At 37.8% G+C, this 24,925-nt stretch overlaps 1 protein-coding gene across 1 annotated transcript in view; it reads left to right on the top strand.

Moving 5' to 3' along the window:
* The window catches only part of DNAH11 (dynein axonemal heavy chain 11), a 337,006-nt gene that overhangs the window by 90,282 nt on the left and 221,799 nt on the right, over nt 1–24,925 (top strand). The window contains exons 26-30 of the mRNA XM_073238711.1: nt 857–1,081; nt 2,129–2,220; nt 3,539–3,665; nt 15,466–15,615; nt 18,417–18,650. Of these exons, the coding sequence (XP_073094812.1) occupies nt 857–1,081; nt 2,129–2,220; nt 3,539–3,665; nt 15,466–15,615; nt 18,417–18,650 (828 nt within the window). The remainder of the gene's footprint in view (nt 1–856; nt 1,082–2,128; nt 2,221–3,538; nt 3,666–15,465; nt 15,616–18,416; nt 18,651–24,925) is intronic.

The raw sequence follows: 24,925 nt of genomic DNA, 5'->3' as shown, positions 1-24,925 counted from the left end.
TACAACCCAGTGACTGTACTTAACAACACTATCATATACTTGAAAGTTGTTAAGAGAATAGACTTAAATATTATCACCACAAAAAGAAATTATGTAGGGGAGAGAGGTGTTAACTAACCTTACTGTGGTAACTATTCCACAATCTACGTGTGTGTCAAATCATCAAGTTGTACATTTTAAGTTTACACAATGTTATATGTCAATAATATCTCAATAAAGCTGGGGTGGAGGGAAGGAGAATCAAATGTATTAAATACTTAGAGCCGAAGGAGAATGAGAAGAGGCCAGTCTACTCAGTGACTGAGATTTCAGTGCCAGAGAATGTGAGATGTGCTCATGAAATGGCGTGGCACTAAAGCAAGCCTTGGTGTTAAGAAAGCTGCAGTTTGGTAGTAGACTGAAAGGGGAGGAAAATGGAAGCTTGAAGGCTTATTAGCAAGCTGGAGGGAAGGAAGCTTGTTTTATTTTTTCAATATTGGAGAAAAAAGACCTACCACCTTGGAATGATTAGTAGGCAGGGGCCAGGAGAACATGAGAAGATGAAAGAATAAAATTTAATCCTAAAGCTGGGCCCCAGTGCACAATCATTTTTTCTGCTTATAAAAAGATACATGGTCTTTTTGTAGAAGATGTGAAATAGTTGCTGATATTTGTAGTTTTTCTTATGGAAAAAAAATGTTAATATACAGTGCCATTAATGAACTCATTTAGCAAACAATTTACTGAATGCCTATTCCATGCACTGCATGCTAGGTCCTAGGAACCCAACAATAAACAGAATAGGATGGTCTCTCCCTCATGGAACTTACAGTCTACCAATTTAGCTGTTACTTTAAATTCTTTGCCTTTCTTATAGGTTCAGCTGCAGACTCTGCTTCAGAGTAAGTATGTGGAATATTTCATTGAGCAAGTCTTAAGCTGGCAAAATAAACTAAACATAGCAGATTCAGTCATCTTTACTTGGATGGAGGTCCAGCGAACTTGGTCTAACCTGGAAAGCATCTTTGTTTGTTCAGAAGATACTCGAATCCAGCTTGTAAAAGATGCTGGAAGATTTCATGGAGTAGATGCGGAATTTAAGGTTCGTGGAAGCAGACTGTTTTCTACATAGCAAAGGTTTCCAAACAATATGAAAATCTTGTAAAGAAACATGATTTGGGGTATTATATTTATAAAAATAAGTGTACTTTGCATTTCGAGAAACAGGTCAGGAAACTTTCTGTAAAGGGCCAGATAGTAAATATTTTAGACTTTGGAGTTTTATATGGTCTGTGTCACAAGTACTAAATGCTACCATTGTAGGTTGAAAGAAAACAGATACTACACAAATGAGTGGGTGTGGCTGTGATCCAATAAAACTTTATAGACACTGAAGTTTGAATTTCATATAATTTTCATGTGTTACAAAATATTATGCTTTTGATTTTTTCTTCAACCAGTTAAAAATGTAAAAACCCTTCTAGCTTCAGGCCATACAAAAACTGGCAGTAGACCAGCTGTTTTACATAGTCCATAGATTGCCTACCTCTGCTGTAAGGCAATGCAGAGTCATCCTCATTAAGTAAAAGACTGAGGAGGGGAAGTAGTGACAAAATAATACTAGCAGTTATTTATTTGTTTCATAAGAGCCGCAGAACACATGGAGATAGATATACACATAATAATGATACATGATTTAAGGTATGTTCAGCCAAAAATAATGGGTATACCCTTTTATATAGAAATGGGATTTATATATTTTCTTCCTACCTAAACCAGAACATGCAGAGGAATTGTATTTAACTTTTAAGGAGGAGACAATAGACAGTTGCTTAGTATTCAACTCATTTTTTGTATGTGAATGTACTCTCTTTTTATTTGTTTGTCTTAGAAGAGAGAAATCCTGTGTGGACCCAGAGTGGTGGTAATGTCTATAGAATTTATTTTGATAAAGACTGTATGATTACATTTCTTTTGATCTTCATCTAGAAGCTAGAAAGCAAAAGTGAACAGACGTGGTGTTAGAAGTCTCTTTGACCTTGATATCTTATAGCTTGTTTCTTCTTCACTTTTTTAATTCGCAAAATGGATGAAAAATTTAGGAAAGTAGTTTCTAATATCAACGGCTTCGTGTTGTACTTTCACACAGGAGTTGATGTTCAAGACAGCTACAATAAAAAATGTTTTAGAAGCCACATGCAGAACTAATCTCTATGAGAAACTTAAAGATTTACAGTACAGGTAAGAATACAATTATAAAATGATCGATCTGTTAAAGTTTTATGAGATTTGTTTCAAATACTTAACAATATTTAACATCATGTTATTGTAGGTTACCTAATTGTTCAGGCCAAGGCTTATAGTTACTTAAATGCCTTGGACATATGTATTATTACATTTATATTGTGAGTTAATGCAAACAAATCCAAGTATACTTATTTGCTGAAAGGACTATCATAATAATAAAATTAGAATATCTTTTCATCAAGAGAATCAACATGATTGGTTGATCAGTTCTTTTATTGAACCATCCTACAAGTATTTATTAAGTATCTACCATATGGCAGGAATTAGGAATGCACTCAATTATTTTATATCCTTTAGTTTGTATGTAGTATTATATTAGAAATTATTCTTAGCATGTTATTACTTTTGAAATCCTTGTCCTATGGGCCATTTGTAATATATAGTTACAATTGTATATTACATAAATTATTACAGATTATCACATTTAAATTACACATTTAATTATTAATATATGACATATTACATATAATTATATAATTGTTTATAAAATATAATTATGTGTAATATGTAAGGGCCATTTTCACATATAATTCTACATCAGATAGTGGTAATAAGAATATTCTGGCTTTTGATTAAAAAATAGATCAGCTACTCAAAGAAGAGGTTTGTGCAGAATTGCAATCACTTTTCATTGCAAGGCAGAGGAGAACCCTAGATAAAAACGTGTTACAAAAGCAGCATTATTTCATAATCTGGGAGTATTTTAGAAATAAAGTTAGCCCTCAGTTGAATGGGATGGGTCTCCACAGCAGTCAGTCATTTCTCAGTCACTGATATCTGGGGCTTGGGGCTCTGCCTGTGGCCATTCTGCTCTGCTAGGAATAATGAAGGAGAAATGATTGTGGGTCTTGTGACTCCCATGACCCCAAAGAGAACTGAAGTTTTGTAGACAGTGGGAACACGAAGACCTTAAACCAAATACATCTCAACTATTGCATTTTGTGCTCAGGTTGAGTTTCTAATACAGCTGATTAGGAGTGTTATTAAGAAAAGTGATGAGTGACATCCACCTAAGACTGACCTATATTTAGTCTCAACTAATGGTTGTGTGTGTGTGTATCTCCTCCTCCTTGACGTGACTTGTATGTCAAGTTATTAGCAGAATGATGGTGTCAAAGAGAAGGTAGGTTACCTGTTAAAGAGTAAGCTTATTGTGACGAATGGACAGATGAGAGGACCTGGATTTTGTTTTGTTGTTGTTTTAATAAGTGAATGGGCAAGATATGCTCAGAGAGATTTTTCATTCATACAGGCTTTCTCTTTGTGAAAAAGCTCTTGCTGAATACCTGGAGACCAAGCGTGTGGCTTTTCCACGCTTCTATTTCGTCTCTTCTGCAGACTTACTTGACATTCTCTCAAAGGGAGCTCAACCTAAACAGGTAATTTTTTTGAAAGCCTCATATTGTGTTAGCTAAGGAATGTCAGTTTCTCTGTCATTTTCAAATACCATCTACCATGTCACATGTGCCAGAAGATAGAAAATCTACAATAAAAATTCTTACTGCAGCAACCGATGGATCTCAGAGGCAGTGCTGAAGGAACTAGGAAAAGAAACTGCCTGGTTCTCAGTGAAGGGCAAGGGTATCAAATGCACAAAGCTTAGGACCCTGTAAAAGTTAAAGAAGTTTCTTGGGCTCTAAACCCCACAGAATTCTGGGACAAGGGCAGGAGTATCTGTTGCCTAGTTACCAGCTTTCCTAGGAGAGAATCGGGCACTTGGAACAAGATTATGGCTGGTAACATCTTACTACCCCCTTGACTGCAGAGTAACCTTCATAACTATTAAGTTGGACTGATATAATTTCAGTCTCACCCTCTACCTAGCCCTGTAACTTTCCCATACCTAAACAAAAATAACATACCACCCATGACAGTCTTCAAAGCAAGTAAGAGCAGCTGTTATCTTTTTTAATATGAGTGCTCAGATTAGAGACAAACTTTGTACAAATCTCAAAGCACTCCTTCCCTTAAACATTGAGCAGATGTTCCTTCCGCCTGTACCTGTTCAATTGTTCACATCCATCTAGATATTACAGCCGTTACAGCTGACATAGGCTGTTACTCCTGGAGCTAACTCTAGGAAAGGTTATTTTGAAGCTGGAGGTTGTACTTCCTCATTGCAGAGTTGTCTCCATGTTCTTTCTCTACACATTTTGATGTCATTGTCTTTGGGATATGTATCTCCTCATACTACAGTTTCCTAGATTCTGTTCTTTGGGAAAAGTATTTATCTTGATTATCTCTCATATTCATCATTTCAGTTTGAACCTAAATTCAGCTGGATGGCTGGTCTTGCTACTGATAACACAAGTGTTATCTTGCTGTTCATCACAGCACTGTTGTCACCTTTGGCCACATTCTCAAGGTCACCACTCAGACACTGTTTCACATATTCATGCTGACTTCCAGGAGGTGTCATAAATAGAATCCCTTGGAGTATATTGACTAGGAATCCCGCATATCCATCTTTCATTTGTGTAACACACATTTGGGCACTTTGTGTGTGTGTATGTGTGTGTAAGAAGTTTCAAATGTAGCAGTCATGCCACACTTATGCTTCAGTAATCTCTGGGGGGCAGCCTTATGACCAACAGCTGGACCCTCTGCCAGGGGTGATTGTGTGAGGTAGAGGGTGTAATGTTCTATTCCAGGTACATGTCCCTAAAGACTTCTGTCCAAAGTACTTATAATTCTGGATTTTAAATATGTAAATCAGAAGAGAGACACATAAATCTGTAACTAAGAAAGTATTCTTTTTCTTTAATTCTTTAAACACAGCAAACACTTGGGTGACTGGTTTATTGAACAGTATTAATTACAGAGAGTACAGACATGAAACTGTTTTATTTTTCTACAATTACTAATCTCAAATGTTCCCTGATGAATCTCTTTATACTGAGTAGGAGACCCCTTTATATCATCTTGGGTAAGTATTGTAACACCCTGGCTCCCTTTTTCTTATTAAAAAATAAGTAAACCAAAAGTGGCTCAGCAATGTCTAGTTTAAAATTCCAGTCTCACCTCTGTGTCAAGGTCAGGCTTTCACGTAAGAAACTTGGAGTTGGGAGGGAGACCTCAATTCTTTTATTCCTCCCCCTACCCGTTTATCATGGAGTGGGGTAGGGGGAGTGTTGTCTCTCAGCCACCTCCCCTTCTGCGTGCTTGTTCCTGCTTCCCTGTCCCCAGCAGGGCACATCCACAGGTAGGCTCTCTTGTGGAATACAGGGGCCAGTCATCAGGGCACAAGGGGAGCCTTCCAGGTGGAAATACCGCAGCTCTCACTCCATCTCAGCGCTTCCAGTTCTTGCTCTTGGCAGTGTAATCAACTGTCTGCTTACATCTTCCTCCTTTTCCACCCCAGCAGGTGTCCAGACAAGTGACAGCGTCCTGGATTCACTTCCTGCAGGTCCCTCTAGTTTCTGTGAGTGATGCTCCAGCTCCTCTCACTTGATGACTTAAGGGTGAAGTTTGGGAAACAATCCCTCACCTTCCCCAAAAGGAGAGAGGAAAGCTGGCACATCCCCTCCCAGGGTGGGTAGCACACAGGTGTGAGGATGGCCACCCCCAGCAGTGTTTGCCATAGAAGGGATGTTGAAGGTAAATGATGGTCAGGGGCTGAGACCTGGAGGAGCTCATCTGTCCTAACTTGTTTGCTGTCCTCCGAATGTGCACATACCCAGTGTCTCTTGGTCCTTAACTGAAGTCCTAGGCTCGTGTCATTCAACATATGCTTGTCACCACTTCTCTTTACCTCCTTTCAAATAATTAAAAAATGCATCTTGCCTTAGCCAGACAACATGATGGCTCACAGATATAGATGCATCCCTGATGGACTTTTTTTCCCTTTTTCCCCCTAAGGTACAGGATGAATTTTTTAAAAAAATAAACTTATATGTGTATCTTTTAAATTATTCTTTTTATGTTCACAGCATTATTTCAGTCTTTTGAAGTGACACCTCCTCCAGTGTCAGTGAGACTGACCTGGTGGCCCTTGCACTCCCTTCTTCCTAACATCTTAATCAGAAGTTGTGAATTCCTGGATTTGGGGTACACTGCTCAGTACTAGTACTGTTCCTTAATGAATAACTAAATAGTGTAAGATGTCAAAGAGATTTTAAATTAGAATGAAACTGAATATTAAAAGCACAGCACAGAGGTTCACAGCCATCTGATAAATGCCGGCAGCAGTGCTGTCACCTCATGCTGACAGAAGGAAGTGGGTCTTCCTGCTTGCCCGCTGAAGGGGTCCAGCCAGGTGGCTACAGGGTAAACACAGCTTACAGTTGTCCTAAACTGCCAGCTTTGAAGTGATTAAGGTTTTGATGTTTTTGAAATGTCAAGATTTATATTATTTTAAATTATGCTCAAAATGTGATTTCAGTGAGATCTTTGTTTTGCTAATTAAACTTTTAACAATTCAAATTCACATAAAATGCTGTCGCACTGTTACTAAAGGCCCATTATTAGAAAAGTATTCAGCCACCTCTGTGATGCAAATAACCACCGGGGAGACTTGTTGGGTCAGGGGACTGAGAAGGAGCTAAGAGCAGTTTGAGTCACCTAGCACCACAGTCAGGTTTCTCCCCCCCACCCCACCCCCGCCGAAATGGCTCTGCAACATCAAGGCGTGTTCTGAATTCTTGGTCACTTAGTACAGAACAGTTTTTGCTTTTGGCAGTTATGCCAAATACCCTGCCTGGCCTTGCCTCACTCTATTACCTTCTTTTCAGTATCAGAATCAGTTTCTGCCAGCAGAAAGAGCTTTTCCATCTCCGTCTTTTGTGTTACCTTCCTGAATATGCGCCCTGTAGTATGACCAAGTTAACATGGCAACTCCAGCTTGTGGAATAACAATGCAGTTTCCCCCAGAAAAGACACTCTTTATGGAAAGAGAACTCATGCTGACATCTTGTGAATGGCTTGAGTTCTTCAGTGCCCCCTCCTCCACCTGCCACACTAGAAAATAGCCAAAGTGGAAGTTAGTGCAGTTAATTGTGTAATTTGGTCAGCCTGAACTCATCAACCAGGGAGGTCTGATATCACTGCAATTTCCAATCTAAGCGGAAATTCCCAAGTGAAGATACTTGAGTTGGAATGCCAGAGTCATGAAATTGGTGCCCGAAATGCCTTTGGAGATTTTTAGCTGTTGGTAAGCTTGCTGGTTAAAATCAAGATTTTAATTTTTTTACTTGTTTTATTAAGGTATCATTGATTTACACTCTTATGAAAGTTTCACATGAAAAACATTGTGGTTACTACATTCACCCATATTATGAAGCCCCCCATACCCCATTGCAGTCAGTGTCCAGCAGTGTAGTAAGATGCCACAGATTCACTGTTTGCCTTCTCTGTGCTACACTGTCTTCCCCGTGACCCTCGCCACATCATGTGTACTAATGATAATACCCCTCAATCCCCTTCTCCTCCCTCCCCACCCACCCCTCCCCACCCACCCTTTCCCACCCGTCCCCTTTGGTAACTGCTAGTCCCTTCCTGGAGTCTGTAAGTCTGCTGCTGTTTTGTTCCTTCAGTTTTGCTTCATTGTTATACTCCACAAATGAGTGAAATTATTTGGTACTTGTCTTTTTCTGCCTGGCTTATTTCACAGAGCATAATACCCTGCAGCTCCATCCATGTTGTTGCAAATGGTAGGATTGTTTTCTCCTTATGGCTGAATAGTATTCCATTGTATAAATAAATGTACCACCTCTTCTTTATCCATTCATCTACTGATGGACACGTAGGTTGCTTCCATATCTTGGCTATTGTAAAGAGTGCTGCAATAAACATAAGGGTGCATATGTCTTTTTGAATCTGATATCTTGCTTTCTTTGGGTAAATTTCCAGGAGTGGAATTCCCAGATCAAATGGTATTTCTATTTTTAGTTTTTGAAGAACCTTCATATTGCTTTCCACAATGGTAGAACTAACTTACATTCCTACCAGCAGTGTAGGAGGGTTCCCCTTTCTGCACATCCTCACCAGCATTTGTTGTTCCTAATCTTTTCAATGTTGGCTAGCCTAACTGGTGTTAGGTCATATCTCATTGTGGTTTTAATTTGCATTTCTCTGATAATTAGCAATGTGGAGCATCTTTTCATGTGCCTGTTGGCCATCTGAATTTCTTCTTTGGAGAAGTGTCTGTTCAGATTTTCAGCCCATTTTTTAATCAGGTTATTTGCTTTTTGGGTGTTGAGGTGTGTCAACTCTTTATATATTTTGGATGTTAACCCCTTATCAGATATGGCTTTTACAAATATATTCTCCCATACTGGAGGATGCCTTTTTGTTCTACTGATGGTGTTCTTTGCTGTACAGAAGCTTTTTAGCTTGATGTAGTCCCATATGTTCATTTTTGCTTTTGTTTCCCTTGCCCGGGGAGATGCATTCAGAAAAATGTTGCTCATGTTTATATTCAGGAGATTTTTGCCTATGTTGTCTTCTAAGAGTTTTATGGTTTCATGGCTTACATTCAAGTCTTTGATCCATTTCTAGTTTACTTTTGTGTATTTCTTGTAAGAAATGAGCTTAATACTGGGTGACAAAGAGCACTAATGGATCTTAAAGGGGCAAACATCAAAGTCCCCATATAACTGCAAGCTCAGTATGTTTCAATATGGCGCTTGCATTTGGTTAACTTCATGACATAATCAAAGTGTCTCTGTATATGAATTTCAGGAACCAGGATTATGGGGCTCAACAGTCACTCATAGTTATTTTGACCTTCTCAGACCAGGATTAGTCCTCCTTTGCCAACTAAGAGGAGGAAGGCTCAAAATGCAGTAGCTGAGGGCATGCAAGAGTGAATGGGTCTTAGTTGAAATAAAATCAATCAAAAATCCCTTTTCTAGAGGAAGTAGAAAGCTGGAGGGGCTGTAAGATACCTCAGATAGAGGAAAGAGTTGCCCTTGAGTTTAGCTGAGGGTTGAGGATGGAATGGGTAAGAGCAGCAAAAGGGAACACGCAGAAGATGGTCACAGTTTTGTCTCTGTTCACCTTCAGGTGAGCCGTGAGGAGTAGCAGCTGCTCATCTGCTCAGTTTGTCATAGACATTGCTAACTGAGGGCAGCTGCACTTGGTGTGATTTAGTAAGTAGGTCACATTCTAAGTGGATGCCTTCACAAAGAAAGACAAGTACCATATGATTTCACTTACATGTGAAATCTAGAAAACAAAACAAACAAAAAAGAATAGACCCATAAGTATGGACAATAGATAGATGGTTACCACAGGGAAAGGGTGGGGGATGGGTGAAACAGGTGAAGAGGATAAAGAGGTACAAACTGAAAATTATGAAATAAGTTATAAGAATGGAAGTAGAACATATAGAATATAACCAGTAATATATTGCAATATCTTGATATGGTAATAGAGGAATACACTTACCATAGCAAGCATATAGTAATGTATATAATTACCAAGTCACTATGTTGTACATCTGAAACCAATATAATGTTATAGATCAACTTTATTCCAAAATAAATAAACATAAACATAAATAAATGGATGCCTTCATATAAAGGCAGCTTGATACCCAAAGGACTTAGGCAGTTAGGTATGAATCAAGAAAATAGATCTAATTATAAATTAATGTCATAAATTGTATATCCAATAGGAATTATCCTTGATCATCCTCATAAAATAGCCAATATAGGGTTAACCACACTGAATAATAATATTTGTAATTTTTTTTCCTTTTGCAAATATGTGTTGCCACTGCTTAGATTCAGTTGCACTCTCTTATTGGAATTCTCTCTATAGCCAATATGACTTACACAACAAAATCAAAGTTATTACAATGTGGGTTAAAATAAAATAGACTTAAATGTTACAAGATCCAAAAACTAAGTCGTGTAAATGTGGGGTCTTTCCACCAAAGAGTTTTGGGCCTTGCCATTCCTGGTGCTGGCCTTTGTTTGATACCACTTGATAAAGGTTGTTACCTCCAACTTAAATGCAGTGAATGAGGCTTCTGGCTGTAACAGATTAGCTTTTAGCAGAGTACTGTTCATTTTGGGAACAACTAGAAGAACCAGGTAAAATGGTTAGCTAAATCTGTTTAAATGCATTGAGAGTGCTTCAAGAGTATCAAAGAAAAGTCAAGATTTCAGGGGCTAAGATAAAAGTAGAAGGAAACCACAGAGAGACTTGCTTGATATTCCCTATGCTTTTCCCACTGCAACATTTGACAATTTATAAGATGTGACCAGTAGTCTGGGAAGCAGATCAGAGCTTTTATCAGCATCATGGAACTTGAAATAAGGAGAAAAACAAAAGAAAAATAGTGTTTACTTCAGAGAATCAAACAACAGTAATGATGGTTCCCATTTGCTTCCATGAGACAGTTTCCGGGCATGGCCCAAGGAGGGGGAACAAGGCAGAATCTGGTGGCCCTGAGTTGAAGGCTCAGAGCTAAGAGTCCAAGGAGACCAACGTGGCTAGGGTTTGCAGACTTGAACACCAAAGAGGAAAGAACTGTGGAAAGAGAAGCCAAGACTTCTGGAGGGGCTCTTCAGTGTAGACAGCAGTGGGGAATATTTAGCCCTGGATCAGACACCACTCTAGTTCTGCCAAACATATCCTAAAAGCAAGATCCAAAAGTATCTTAACTGAAGTCCAGACAAAGCTCAAGAAGATAGGAATAAAAATACATTCAGCACCAAGAGGGTTAAGTTTACAATGTTTGACATCCTGTGAAAGATTACAGGGCATGCAAAGAGGCATGAATATCTGACCCATAATGAGACCAGTCAATCAAAACTGACACAGATGTTGGAATTAGCGGACAATGACACTAAAAGTTGTTATAGCTGTATCAATACATTCAAAAAGTTAAGTAGAGATTTGGAAAATATAACAAAGCTCCGTATATGTAACTACATGTCCTCAGTTGGAGTGCCGGAAAGAAAATGCAAACAACAAAAAGACTTCCAAATTGATGAAAAGCAGAAATCCAAAAATTCAAGGAGTTCAATGAACTCAAGCACAAGAAACAAAACTATACCAAATTGCTCAGATTGGTCAAAACCAATGATAATTCTAAAAATAACATTATATACAAAGAAACAAACATAAGGATCATAAAAAGCTTCTTGATGCAGGTGAAAAGACACTAGGGCAACGACTTTAAAATACTGAAAGAAAAAACCTAGAGGTCTTTATCCAGTGAAAATAACTCTTAAAAACAAAGGCAAAGATGTCTTCAGATGTTCAAAAGCAAAGATGTCATCACCAGCAGATTAGCAAGACATGAAATATTAAAGGAAGTGTTTCAGACCAAGGATGATGATACCAGATGGAAATCTGGGTGGATAGAAAAAAATAATGAATGCTGAAATGTTAACTGTATGAAACTAGACAAAACCAGGCACATTGGCCATCCATCAGAAGGCAAGATGGTGAAGAACAGAGAGCTTGAAATCATACAAACATGAGTTTAAATCTTGGCTTTGTTGATTAGTGGCTCTATTATTGTTATTTCAGATACTGTGGTATATTATTGTGAATACTTGCGAAAAGCACAAACTTCACTGCTAGTTCTTCAGTCCACAGAAATCACTGCACAAATAACAGACGTGCATCATGACTCACAACCAGTTATGTCACACCTTTCAGAGTCTGCCATGTTGGCCGTCATGCACCTGCTACTCAGTTTACACCCAGACAGCACTGCATGTAAAGTGTTGCCTCCTCATCCCCGCTGATGAACTCACATAACAGTTTACAAAAACACGTCGAAAGAGGGGATTGGTAATAAAGTTTGAAGTATATATAGCAAAGCAATGAAAATTGATAATGCTAGAAGTGAAATTTGAATCAAACAATGTGGTTATAGAAGAAAAATCTGAGTGCAGGAAAGATAACACTACACTGTTTGGGAGATTCTAGATAATGCAGCCAGAGGATTTTAGTGAACACAAACTTAGCAGTATATGTGAAAACAGTGGTGGTGACAAAAAGGATGAAGATGTCCCAAGGAAATGACACCAAAAAAACAAAAAAAATGTTCAACCTTAAAGAAACTCAAAGAAATTTCAGGACACTGAAAGCTCAAAGGATGAAATGTTGGCAGCTGACCCAGACTTTGAAAGGAGCATGACAATTCTTCAAGGTATAGAAAAGGTGCTCACTCTGTGTCTTACGTTATAACATGAGAAGAAAGTGGCAAGCACTGTTCAAACTACTCTTGAGAAGCGTGGTACAAAGAGAAAATTTTCAGTTTTTAATATTCTAAATTATATGTACTAAATATATACTAGTTCACAGCTTTTTTTTATTTCCCTGTACTTTTATAACCAACAGAGAGATTTTAATGTTTTAACAAAATTTTGTAAAGGTCAGAGCCCAATCCTAAGTCTCCCCATTGATAACTAAGACTATGCGATAATTTTTATGGCCCCAGACTACTGTATGAAGCAGGGGCTGCCTGGATATCTACTCTCTAGTGGGTGAATGCACCTAATTTGCTGTAAACTGTAAAACAAGGGGACATCATTTCAATTTTTGTTACTAATCTTTAAGAAACCTACTTAAGATACAAAGATATTGACTTGTTTATGATTTGAAGCATTCAAGTCCTTTGTGTTTCTTTAAATAAGAAAAGGGGCCTATGAGGTGTTGGCTTTGACGTGTTCTCTTTAATTAAGAAGTAAAAGGTCTTTTAAACACTGAACTAGAAAGAAGGGATTTTAATTTTGTGTTAACACAAGGAGAGCTTAATAGAAGTGAAAAAATTTGTGAACAAGAGGGACCATATATTTACACAGTCCTGTTCTCTCAGAAGCTTTAAATATGAGACAGAATATGAAAACATCCTACTTCAGACCTGCCTGGGATAGGGAATAGGAGAGCTGCAAGCCACGGGGTCTGTGCTTCCTGGTCACTGACTGAGGGACTACATGACTAGAAGTTCTTTTGAAACTATTTACTCACCAGAGCAATAATACAAGAGGGTGTCTGATGGTTGAGATCTCATTTATCCTGCTGCTTTTCACCTGAGTGTTATTTAGGCCCACTACATAGCAGAGGCCATTAAGCATCTGTGCATTTCCTGGCCACTTCAGCCAAAACAGTGAATTGTCAGATTATTGGTGATACTTCCTGTGTATGATGTCCTTAGGGTAGTGTACAGGGATGGAGGAGAATATGACAACCCAAGTGGTGGTCATCGGCTACCACTCTGCCTACATTTAAAGTAAGTGAGAGTCTCAAAAACTCACCTATTTTAAAACTGAAAAGATTCCTGCTGTGATTTTGTTCAGTACTGAAACTGCAAATTTAGCAAAAAATGTGAAGGCCAAAAGCTGCAAGGATAAACTCACCCTTAAGGAGTTCCTTACCAATATTGGTGTTGGTCTTGTGCAGGATATTTAGGCAGATTGCTATTGTTCCTGGAACCTGCTATTGGCAGAGTTACCAAGTCTTGTTAAACTGTATTTCAAGAAGTTATAATGGAGATGGCACTTATATGCTGGTAAGTGTCATATAGCTTTAAACCATCTTCTGGTTATCAGCACCTTTTATTTTTTCTATTGAGGCCAAATTCACATGACATAAAATTAACCATCTTAAAGAATGCAGTAACATTTTGTATGTTCACAGTGTTGTGTGCCAGTCACTTCCATCTACTTCAAAAATACTTTTATCATCCCAAAATAAAACCCTACACCTAATAAGCAGTCACCTGCATTCCTTTCTCCCCTCTAGCTTCTAACAACCACCAATCTGCCTTCTGTCTCTATGGATTTATCTGTTCTGAACATTTCATATAAATGGAGTCGTACAATATGGTGTTTTGTGAGTGGCTTCTTTCACTTAACATGATGGCCTCAAGGTGCATTCATAGTGTAGCATCTATCAGTATTTCATTCCCTCTCATGGCTGAATTGTGTTCTATTGTGTGTGGATACCACAATTTGTCCATCCATCAGTGGACACTTGGGTTGGTTCGACCTTTTGGCTACTCTGAATAATACTGCCATGAACTATTTGTACAAGTATTTGAATGTGTGTTTTCAGTTATTTGGGAGTATTGTTCTAAGAGTGACATTGCTGGGTCAGATGGTAGTTCTGTTAAACTTTTTGAGGAACCATTGGACTGTTTTCCAGTAGCAGCTTCGCAAGGAGGGACCACTTCTCACTACTGCTACTACCTCTGGCCCACTCCCTGCCCTTCTCCTGTCCACCCCAAGGAAGGTGCCCTGACTTAGGTGACTGAGAGTCTGTTCTCCTCGTGAGAATGCCATCTTCTTGCCCCTTCTCCACGCCAGTGCTGCTTAGCAGAGAGGCTTGTCCAGGTCCGTGCTGACGTGACGGGGTGGAGCAGTGCTGCTAATTCTGGTGTTCTGTTTGGAGGCCAAGGAGGCTTTTAGTCTCCATACTGGCCTCTAGCAGAACAAATGCTGATCTTTGTCTTTTAATTTGGTTTATTTTTCAAATAGTCAAGAACCTGCACAGAGTTCAGTGTGGTACTTATTGGGGGTTCCTTTGGCAATCCCACAAGTTAGGATTTAAAAGGCTATGATGCCAGAAGAATTTGAGTTTTGTAGATGTGTCCTGGACTTGGAGGTTTAAAATCTAAATGCAACTTACTTTTAGCAGTGTCAGCTGGATGACACCACCTAGTACTTTAGCTTCAGTTTCCTTAACAATGAAAATGGAAATCTTCTCCACCATTTTTACGTGACATATGCTGTGGATTTCACATAAGTATCAAAGCAAGAGCACAATAACAGAAGATCCAACACAAGAGTAAGATTGTGTCTAACTTACATTTCTATTTCAGATACTTTAACACAGCTTTTTTATAGTATAATAATATCTCTGTATTTCCAAAACCTGACCACAAAATTTCCACAAGGCTGGTTGCTACAGGAATATGGCACAGACAGAGAAGTTGGTAAGTCTCCAGTCTTCAGGTAGAAAATATGTAACCTTGCATGGTAAGCATACAGCACCTAACACCTGATGGCCAGACTGCCTGGATGGCCACTTCTCCATTGAGGTCATTTCAAACTCTGGAATTTAAGAAGTGATTTTTATTTTGAAGAAAAACGTCTTGAGACAATTCTGTATCTGCATTAAAGAAAGTTCTGTGAATTCATGTAGAATCATCACTAGATTGCCAGAACATATCTCCAGTAGGAAATTCTCTTATCTTTTCTGCTAATCTTGTCTTAGGTGACACGTCACCTTGCCAAACTCTTCGATAGCATTGCGGATCTGCAGTTCGAAGACAATGAGGACATTTCCAATCACAGAGCAATTGGAATGTACAGCAAAGAAAAGGAATATGTCCCATTCCAAACCAAGTGTGAATGTGTAGGCCATGTAAGTTTTGATTATGAGGTTTTCTATGCTAGAGGAGTATTTTCAGGGTTATTTGTAAAGGTTGAATTGAACAAGAAAAAATCAGCTCATGTCAAATCAGGCTCTGGTTAGTTTTGTTCTCAGAGATTCCTGTTTACTTACGTCCAGCGTGACAGAGGGCTAACTCTGCCATGCTTCCCAGGTTCTGTTCATTTGGCTTCAGCACCCTGCCCGGTCTCAGAGATGTTAGCAGTTGAACTAGACAGGGAGGGACTGTCACAGATTGAATGTGTTAACTGCAGAATGGGAAGCAAATGCAGCCCAATGACTGAGTCTCCTACAAAGAGTATTTTCACCACTGCTCGGGTACAGGGAGGGGTCAGGGTGAAGCACCTCATCAGAGCTCTCAAATCACACTGAGCCACTGTGCAGGAAAGCATACTTTAAAGAGGCCTGTGGTTGAGGATTCTGATGTGACTGTTGTAAATGGCTGCTCATAAATAAAGTTGATTGAGTCTACCAACCTGATGTCACATACTCTAATTACCATGTGCACAGACAGTTAAGTTAACATGTTCTCTTCTCTCACAGCCAAATACCTCACAAATATTCTTAACAGTTATCTGCCAGAATGGCTCATTATGATTTAAGGAACTCTTAAGTGTTTTCAGATGATTTACAGGAATTGCATCTTTTTATGACAATGCTTGAGTTAATCCCCAGAGGAACTGAGACAATAGCTTCTATTACAGAACAGTGGGCTGAAGCAGGGGCTTCCTTACAGAGAGAGTCCCTTGCAGAAATGCGATGGCATCCTTTTGTGACAGGGGTTTTCTTTATTCTTCTCTGTTACTTTTGAAAATTATACCAGAAAAATCCTGCCAAGTGAAGGGGAAACAGATGGTGGACTACTTTGATTAAAATATATATTTTTTATCTCTTGGGCTTTTTGGGATATTAATACAATGATTAGAAAAAGTCACCATAAACTATCTTGACAAGTGTGCTGCTGTCTGCTCCCTCCCCCGCAACTGACTGCTGGCCAGCTGGCATCCTGCCTGGAAGGAGGACAGTCCAGCTGACAGATGTGGTTGTCACCAGCAGGAACCCTCGATGTTGAAAGTTTTCTCTAGTTTATTCTGTAGAAGCAGCTCAGGCTGGAGACCTTGGGGCATACACCCCATTCACTGTCTCATTACCTGTCTTATTAAAAGATGCTTTTACTTTAGGCCTTTTTACCCCCTGCACTTTTATGATTGGTTCCTCCCAAGTTAGACTATTGGTGCTTTATTTGACTAGTGTTTAGTGAATTCCTACTCTGTACTAGATGCTGACTTAGGCTTTTGAGGAAATAAGACATGGCTCCTACCTATGAAGAGCTCTAGGCTCATTGAAGAAATGGATATACATGTAATCAGTGATAATGGGAAGTGGTAATTGTTGGAGGATTGAGCTCAGTGGAGGATTGAGCAGAGTTGAAATGCCAGAAAGAGAGGGATTGAGCAAGCACCTCATCAGAGCTAAGTTCTCCAGTCACACTGAATCAGGTTGCTGTTTTTGGCATAGTCATTGGAACATGAGCCTGAATATATCAACTTACATGTGTTTGTGCTTCCCTAATGGACTGGAAGTTCTTGAGAACAGGGCCATCCCCAGGATGTGGATCCCAAGGTTCCTGGGAGGTGCTTCACATGATGTCTGATTTACTGAGGGAACTTGTTGCTTGGTGACATTAAGAGTTGTGCTTAGTGACTGAAGCAATGATTAGATCTGAGACCCTGAATTCAGGCATGGGAACAAAACCCAGCTGTGAAGCAGAGAGAAAGCCTCCTAGGACACTAGGGCCATTGCCAGGAAGGTGCTTCAGTTTTCTTTCAGCTGGGAAGGCTGTTAACTCTTGAACCACATACCACTCCCAGTTCTCCAGAGAAGGAGGCTTTAGAAATGAATGCTTCTCCCATCTTCACAAAGGCAGGGAAAGAAATCAGTTACAGTCTCTTCAGCACCTCCTGTGGTCTTTGGAATTTAGTTATTATAGTTTAATTAATTATTAGAAAACACTACATGTATCCTTTCTGTTATATAATAACCCATGGAAACATATATGGATAAATATAACAGTGTATTTGAATAGAATGGAAAACTGGCTGAAGTATATTTGTGGGAGCAAAATGAACTTGAATTCTTTTCAAAAAAGATTAATTTCTACAAGTCAGCAGTTGTCCTATCTCTGATACTCTCCTGCTGTCTAATTTTTGACAAGTGTGAAGATGAGAATCAGTAGGGAATATAACTAAGATACTTGCTGAAAACATTTTGTCTTAAGACAAGAACTAAAAAGATTTATGAGAAAATGTTTTCAGTAGATTTTTAAATTATCAACATATGTTTAAAAAACCAATTTCCCATTATCCCCAAATCTCTAGAATAGTATTCTGGCATATTACTCTACAGATGGTTGTGATGTTTGGTTTCTTAGAACACTGCATTACCAGAAGGAATCTTGTTCTAGCACTCCCTTGTCTTCAAATCTAAAAAGTGAGTAACCGAGAGCACCCCTCTGTTTAGGGTGTAGAAAGTTATTAGCCAGCTGGTAGGGGAAATAAGATGGGCAGCATTCCAGGAGAAGCTTTTCTTTTCATGTGGAAAAAACTTCATCAATCAGTTGCTCACCTTTCCCTATGAGTTAGCCCTCTTCCAATTTTCTATATAGGCTTAAAATAAATCCACCTGAAGTCATGGCCTGTGAGCCCATGAGAGGATGGAATTATCCCTTTTCCATTGTTAAGCCCATGTGAAAACACTTCAATTTGTTTCAAAAGGTGGAAACGTGGCTTCTGCAACTTGAACAGACTATGCAAGAAACAGTGCGACACTCTATCACAGAAGCCATCGTGGCCTACGAGGAAAAACCTAGGGAACTGTGGATTTTTGATTTCCCGGCTCAAGTTGCGCTAACCAGCTCTCAAATCTGGTGGACTACAGATGTAGGAATAGCCTTCAGGAGACTGGAGGAAGGCTACGAAACGGCCCTAAAGGATTTCTATAAAAAACAGGTATTTGATTCATGATTTTGAGACTAAAACATGAAGAGGTAAGCCTCGTCCATCCATTTATTCATTATTTACATGGGTTCCTTCTGGTGCACGGAGGCACAATGCTAGGAAGATTTTTGCCATCAGTTGTTTAACTTTTCATTCCTAGCTCTGTACATGGGTTTAGCAAACATTCATCATGTCCATTATCCCCCAAAGCTCTAGTGTATCACACATACCTAGATACTGTGCCTTTTTCTTTTCTTTTGTGTTAGACTCTCCATCTAGGCTGATTGTGTGTCTATTACAAAATATGTACCTGATTTGCAGGACTCCAAAAGGTGGAGGGCCTTTCAACAAAGACAAGTGTTTTCATATATTTTGGTTTTCTGTTAATGATAAATCACAGATGAGCCACTTTGGAAAATAGTCTCTTTTGACTTCCATTTTATTCTCCCTGGTTATGCTATGATCTCTCTCCTTAAGCCTCGCATCCTAAGGTGTGCTCTTAGATGTGGAGCAGTTCAGAGAGCTGGCCTTTCTCTGGGCTTACAGATAAGTGAATATTAGACTTGGAAAGGTGTTTATTAGTTTGTCTACCTTTCTTGTCCTCAGTGGATAAAGTCAGAATTCAGGAATGTTAAATGACTCTCCGAATGTTGCACAATTTGAGGTGAAAATGGCATGCTTAGCAGAATTTGGAATGCTTTCTGCTACTTTCCATTTCTTCTCCTCTTAGTGCTTTTAATAACTCGGTGACTTAAAAATCAAATAAATTCAGATAGCGAAGAATACTTGTATTGTTAACACATTCAATAGTGTTTTAGAGTGTGTTGATTATCCCTTTTAATTTTGCTCATTTGATCTTGGGTAGAGACTACCTAACTTGTTTATGTTGCTAAAGAAGTTTTTGTATAACTCACTTTTGGAGAAAAATAGATTCTTGTCAATTTTACATTCATAGGGAAATGGGGCATTGGTTTCAGCTCAGTAAGCTTGAAGTTATAGGATTAGATTTTAAGAAATGACTGGTTTTCTCTGAGGGTAATATCTCTTGCAGTTCTAGTCAGTGCCATTTAAATGAGAAAGCTAAGTAGTTCCTCCTAATTTTTTTTTTCATGAACATAAATAATTGAGATAATTAAACTGTAATTCTATTATGGTTTTCTTATCAAAATAACTGATTAATTTACTGATATCTTTACTTTCATTAAGACTATTTTCATGATATATTTAAGGATATTTTTAAATACTTAAACTAATATCCTCTCTTAAATTTCAGCTATTATCAATCACTGCTCAAATGTAGATCTTTCAACATTTTCCTACTTTATTCTGTCTTTTTTCTCTCTCCATTTATTCTCTCCTGCTTTCAATTTATAATTTTTTGGTGATTATTAGAATATTTAATTGCTTAAAATAGTAAATGATATTTTATGGATATTTTTTATTTATATCAACTTTATTATTTTAAATTCCATGGTTTTTTATTAATTTTTATTGCTAAAGATGAAGAAGAAAATACAGATAGAGAATGGAAAAAAATTTTTTTAAACAGCCATAGGTAGCTTTCCACAGATAATCATTGATGACATTTTGGCATGCAAACATCAAAAGGTTCCCTCCATCTACTACCATCTAGCTATCTTTCTATGTGAATGTGTAGACATTTCTCTCTATATATATATTTGTGTGTGTGTATGTGTGCATGTGCACATATATGTGTCAGTGTTTACTATTGACATATACATGTATTTATGTTGCTTTATATCAATGTACCTAGAGGTAAATAGAAGAAAATCAGTTTTTTTATATTCCATACCTTCTGTTACTTTATTTTTCAGTCAATATAATATCTACATTTCCCTTGTCATTAGTATATATCAAATTCACACAAAAAATGACCAAATAGATTTCCTATATATGGATATGCCAGAATTTAATTCCTCCCTTCTACCTTGTTTAGGTTTACTCTGATAGTCTGACTGCTTAGCTGGCACTATTCTAGGTTCTTTTCAGAAGTGAAGTTCCTGCTTTCATAGTGCTTACATTGTGGTTAACTGTTAATGGATTTTATCTCTTACAAGGACCTAAGATCCTTTATTCTGGTCTCTACTTCCCATTTTACATGCCTTTGTTTAACTCAACATTGGGTTGACTTTTTATCCTTACAGCTAAAGCAACTCATATCCCAGTAGCTTTATCTTATTCAACTAAATAACAGAGTTTAGCTTTTTTCTCCCTTGAACCAGTTTTAAAGTTTTCCATTTCATTCAAGTGTTATATAATGTTTCTTTCTCATGTTGGATGAGAAGTAAACAGAGAATGGTTTATGAAGAAAGCATTTATCTGCCATTATAAAATACTTCTAGCAAAATTGAAATGTTTGGCAGACCAGTCAACAGATGCCTTCAATACAGTATTTGAATTTTGTGACTGATGCTAACAGACATACTAAAGAAGCTAACATATGAATACTGTTAAAGCTATAGTTTGGTGCATAAAAAGTGTGTACATCTAAATTGAAACCCCTTTAGTTTTTCTCTTTAAAATTGGCTATACCATCTCCTGGAGTTTGTTTTTATTAAATTACTCTTGCTAATACTATGAACAGTCTTTAGAATGAACTTTAGTCCTTTAAAATAGTTTAATTTTAAAACTGAGAGCAGAGTTGGCTATAATTGGTGATCTACCTGAACAAATAATTTCTTTCCTTAGTTCTCGCTTCTAAGTTGTAGTGAGATATATAAACTAAGATAATTATTTTAAACTCTTTTCCCCTAGACATATTGTGATTGTATGTTAGATAATGTGGGGATCAAAGACAAAAATGCTCCAGTTTGGAAGTATGTCCCTTCTTGCCAGAGTCTATGGAAATGTGGCAGGTATAATATTAATTTCTCAGGTTCGAGGGTTCCTTGGCAAAGTGTTTTGTTTTAGAGGCTGGGAATCTGATAAGAAAGTTTTTCCCACTCTTCCTTTATTATTGAGTCGTGTGAAAAATCATCAAAAAAAAAAGATATGGAAGCTTTATGGGCTTCAAAAAATTAATTACTAATGTGCTAGGAAATTACCCAGAGTACTTTTTTTGTATTACTTTTTTATTACAATATTTTTTATTAGGGTATTGTTTATATACACTCTTATGAAGGTTTCACATGAAAAACAATATGGTTACTACATTCACCCAAATTATCGAGTCACCCTCATACCCCATTGCAGTCACTGCCCGTCACTGTAGTAAGATGCCCCAGAGTCACTACTTGTCTTCTCTGTGCTACACTCTTTCCCGTAATTATGATAACCAATATAAAAGTTTTCTCATTAACTATCCATCCACTCCCACTACAAAGGCTCAGAAATATTATATGTAGAAGAGACTTTTCATTTTACTATTTAGGGGCAATGTTTGGCCTCATTTTCAGTTATTGATTGAGAAATTCTTTCAAAAACAATCAGATACAATGTTGATAGTGTTCTTACCTTGTCCCAACCTTATTACCTACATAGAGAAACCTGTGAAGATTGCAGCTACCCAGTATATATTACGTGCAAAGTATTATATTTTGCTTTATAGGAAAGTGTGATCTCATAGCCTCATGTTTCACAATTTGAGAGGCACCCACAAGATCATGAGTAGAACACACATTCTCTACCTCACCTTTCATTGTTAAAACTTTTTCAGTTTACTGATCTACTAGGCTTTTATTCAGTAACTTGTGAATTAGCATTCAGTCCAGCAGATAGAAGGAACTCTGAAAAGTTGTATAAGGTGAGAGGTTCTTACAGACCAGAGTGAGCAGGACCAATGAAGTAACGCTGGGGATTTGCTGACTGGTTAAAGCAGAGTTACTTTCCGTATACTGAGCAAAGAGAAGTCTGTGTAACTTGTACTAAGCAGGAAGCACTAATTGGTTGACTTAAGTCTGCCTTTTCTGGGAAAGCTAAGCATAAAAACTTAAGTTTTAGCTTGCTGACATGGGCTTGGCGTAAATGATTCCATTTTGGGCCTAATCTGGTTACTCTAACACAGCAAAAGTTACACTGAATGACAAGGCATACAAAACAAATTAACATTGTACCTGGAAATTTGGACCAGATAATTTGAGGAATGCATAGATGTTGACAATAGATGAAATTGAACTGGTAGGTAACTAATAGCAGGAAAATCATAGCCCAAACATGCTAAAAAGAGGAAGCTATGGCAATGATAAGCCTATTTGATCCCAGGGAAATTACAAACTAAGATTCAATAAATAAAAAAAATATGTGGGGTCCCTGGTCAGTGATAAGGATTAAATGTAGAAGAGATGGACAGTTGGAACCAGTTCTATCTCCTGTACATCCCAAGAGATTATCAGTGAGGGTGTTTATCCCTAGAATAAAGCCCTGAGAAATATTTCACAAAGTGAGACATTTATTGAGAACTCCGGCCTTGACTATGTCTTCACTCTAGATCTCTGGTTGGGCTACTACTTCTGTGACAGATGGGATAATAAATGTCTCAGCCTTTCTGGGCCATATACTCTCTTTCACTACTCATCTCTGCTGTTATAATAGGAAAGAAGTCACAGGCAATTATTACATGAATGGGTATGACTGGGTCACAATAAAACATTATTTATAAAATAGGTTATATGCCAGATTTGGCTCAGGACCTATAGTTTGCCCACCTTGTTCTAGAAAAGGAAGCAGAACAGATTCTGAAGTACCTCAACATCTCCACAATCACAGAGGGACGTAAGAGAAAAAGGGATTTGTTACCCATATTGGCCATATGAATCCAATCTGACCCATTAATCCAAGATTTGGTTCTCTGAACAGACTAATAACACTGATAAACTTCTGCAGTTCTGAGAACACAAAAACAGCAAAGGGATAAGGAAAGGAAACATCACTATGAGAGAAAGATTTTTAAAGACTCGAAACATTATATGTGATTGTATGCTAAAAATTAAGTTGAAAATTTAAATTAATTGGAAGGTTTTCTATGAGCACTCTTTTTGAAAATGATTCAAAATGAGGTGGGAAACTTCAGTAGACCAGTAAACTGGTCTATGTAACTATAACAAAACTTGAATAGTGTTCAAGCTAGTGAAAGAGGTGTCCCCCCAACTAGAGCCCTGTTCAATGGTTTTAACAGACATGTAAAGGACTGGTAAATAGCATGTTATTTCAACTGCTCTACGGTACAGAAAAAGACAGAAAGATTTTTTGCTCGTTGTATAAATTTGATACAAAAAGTAGGCAGTGAATAAAGTACAAAAGAAAATTCTGTTGGCCAGTCTCCAGATTAACATATACTCTTTTTTATCTGGATTTTTCACATAATGCTGTTGGGAGACAATACATTGTGGGTCTTACATTTTTGTCCATCTTATGAGCAGAAGAACTGACTGCCTTTTTCCCAGACACTCTTTGCAAGGAAATTTGTATAATGAACATCCTTGGAAGACAGAGATAGTGTCTCTCTCAAGAGGAAAGTGTAGGTTGGCTTACTGTCTAGTATAATAAATATCAAATCTCCTTCCAGGGTGAAAGTCAGGCGTGCTTACTGTCTGTCATAAAAGAAGTAGGCTCCCTAAACAAAGGGTTTCTCTACTGTAACTCAACTCACTGCATGTGCAAACATCACATGGCTCTTTTAGGGTTATTCTTTGGAACTTGGGGCTCAAGGACTGGTAAAAATACTGATACTCTCATATTACTCAATGCTATTGCCATGACTAATAAACCATCCTTTATCTGTGACCCTGAAGTCTCTGTGTCATCTGTCAGCATCCATGAATCTGCTAATTGCACATGCAAGTGGAGTAAAATGTCAGACTCTTTCTGTTTCTCAACAAACATATTTTTGGAAGTCATTCATTTTGTTGAATGTATTAAAATTTATTATTTTTATTGTTCAGTATTCCATTGTATAAATACACTGCACTTTGTTTATCCATTCTATTAATTGTCATTTAGGTTTTCAGTTTTGGTCTATTACTAAAGATTGCTTAAAACATTCTTGGACAAGTTTTTGGTGGAAATGTGTTTTCACTACTCCTGGGTAAATGCCTGAAAGTGAAATTATTGGATCAGAGGAAAGGTAGATGTTCAACCATATAAACAACTGCCAAATAGGTCTCCACTATTACATGCCCATCAACAAAGTGACAGAATTTTAATTGCTTCATATACTGGACAGTATTGGGTGTTGTCAGTCTTTACAACTGCAGCTACTCTAGTGAATGTGGAATAGTATCTCATTGTGATTTTAATTGGCATATCTCTAACTTCTAAAGATTTGAACA

Source organism: Manis javanica, chromosome 6, assembly GCF_040802235.1.
Source record: "Manis javanica isolate MJ-LG chromosome 6, MJ_LKY, whole genome shotgun sequence".
Lineage (NCBI taxonomy): Eukaryota > Metazoa > Chordata > Mammalia > Pholidota > Manidae > Manis > Manis javanica.
Note: the sequence above shows the minus strand (reverse complement) of the source record. Positions and strands in the feature narration are given on the sequence as shown.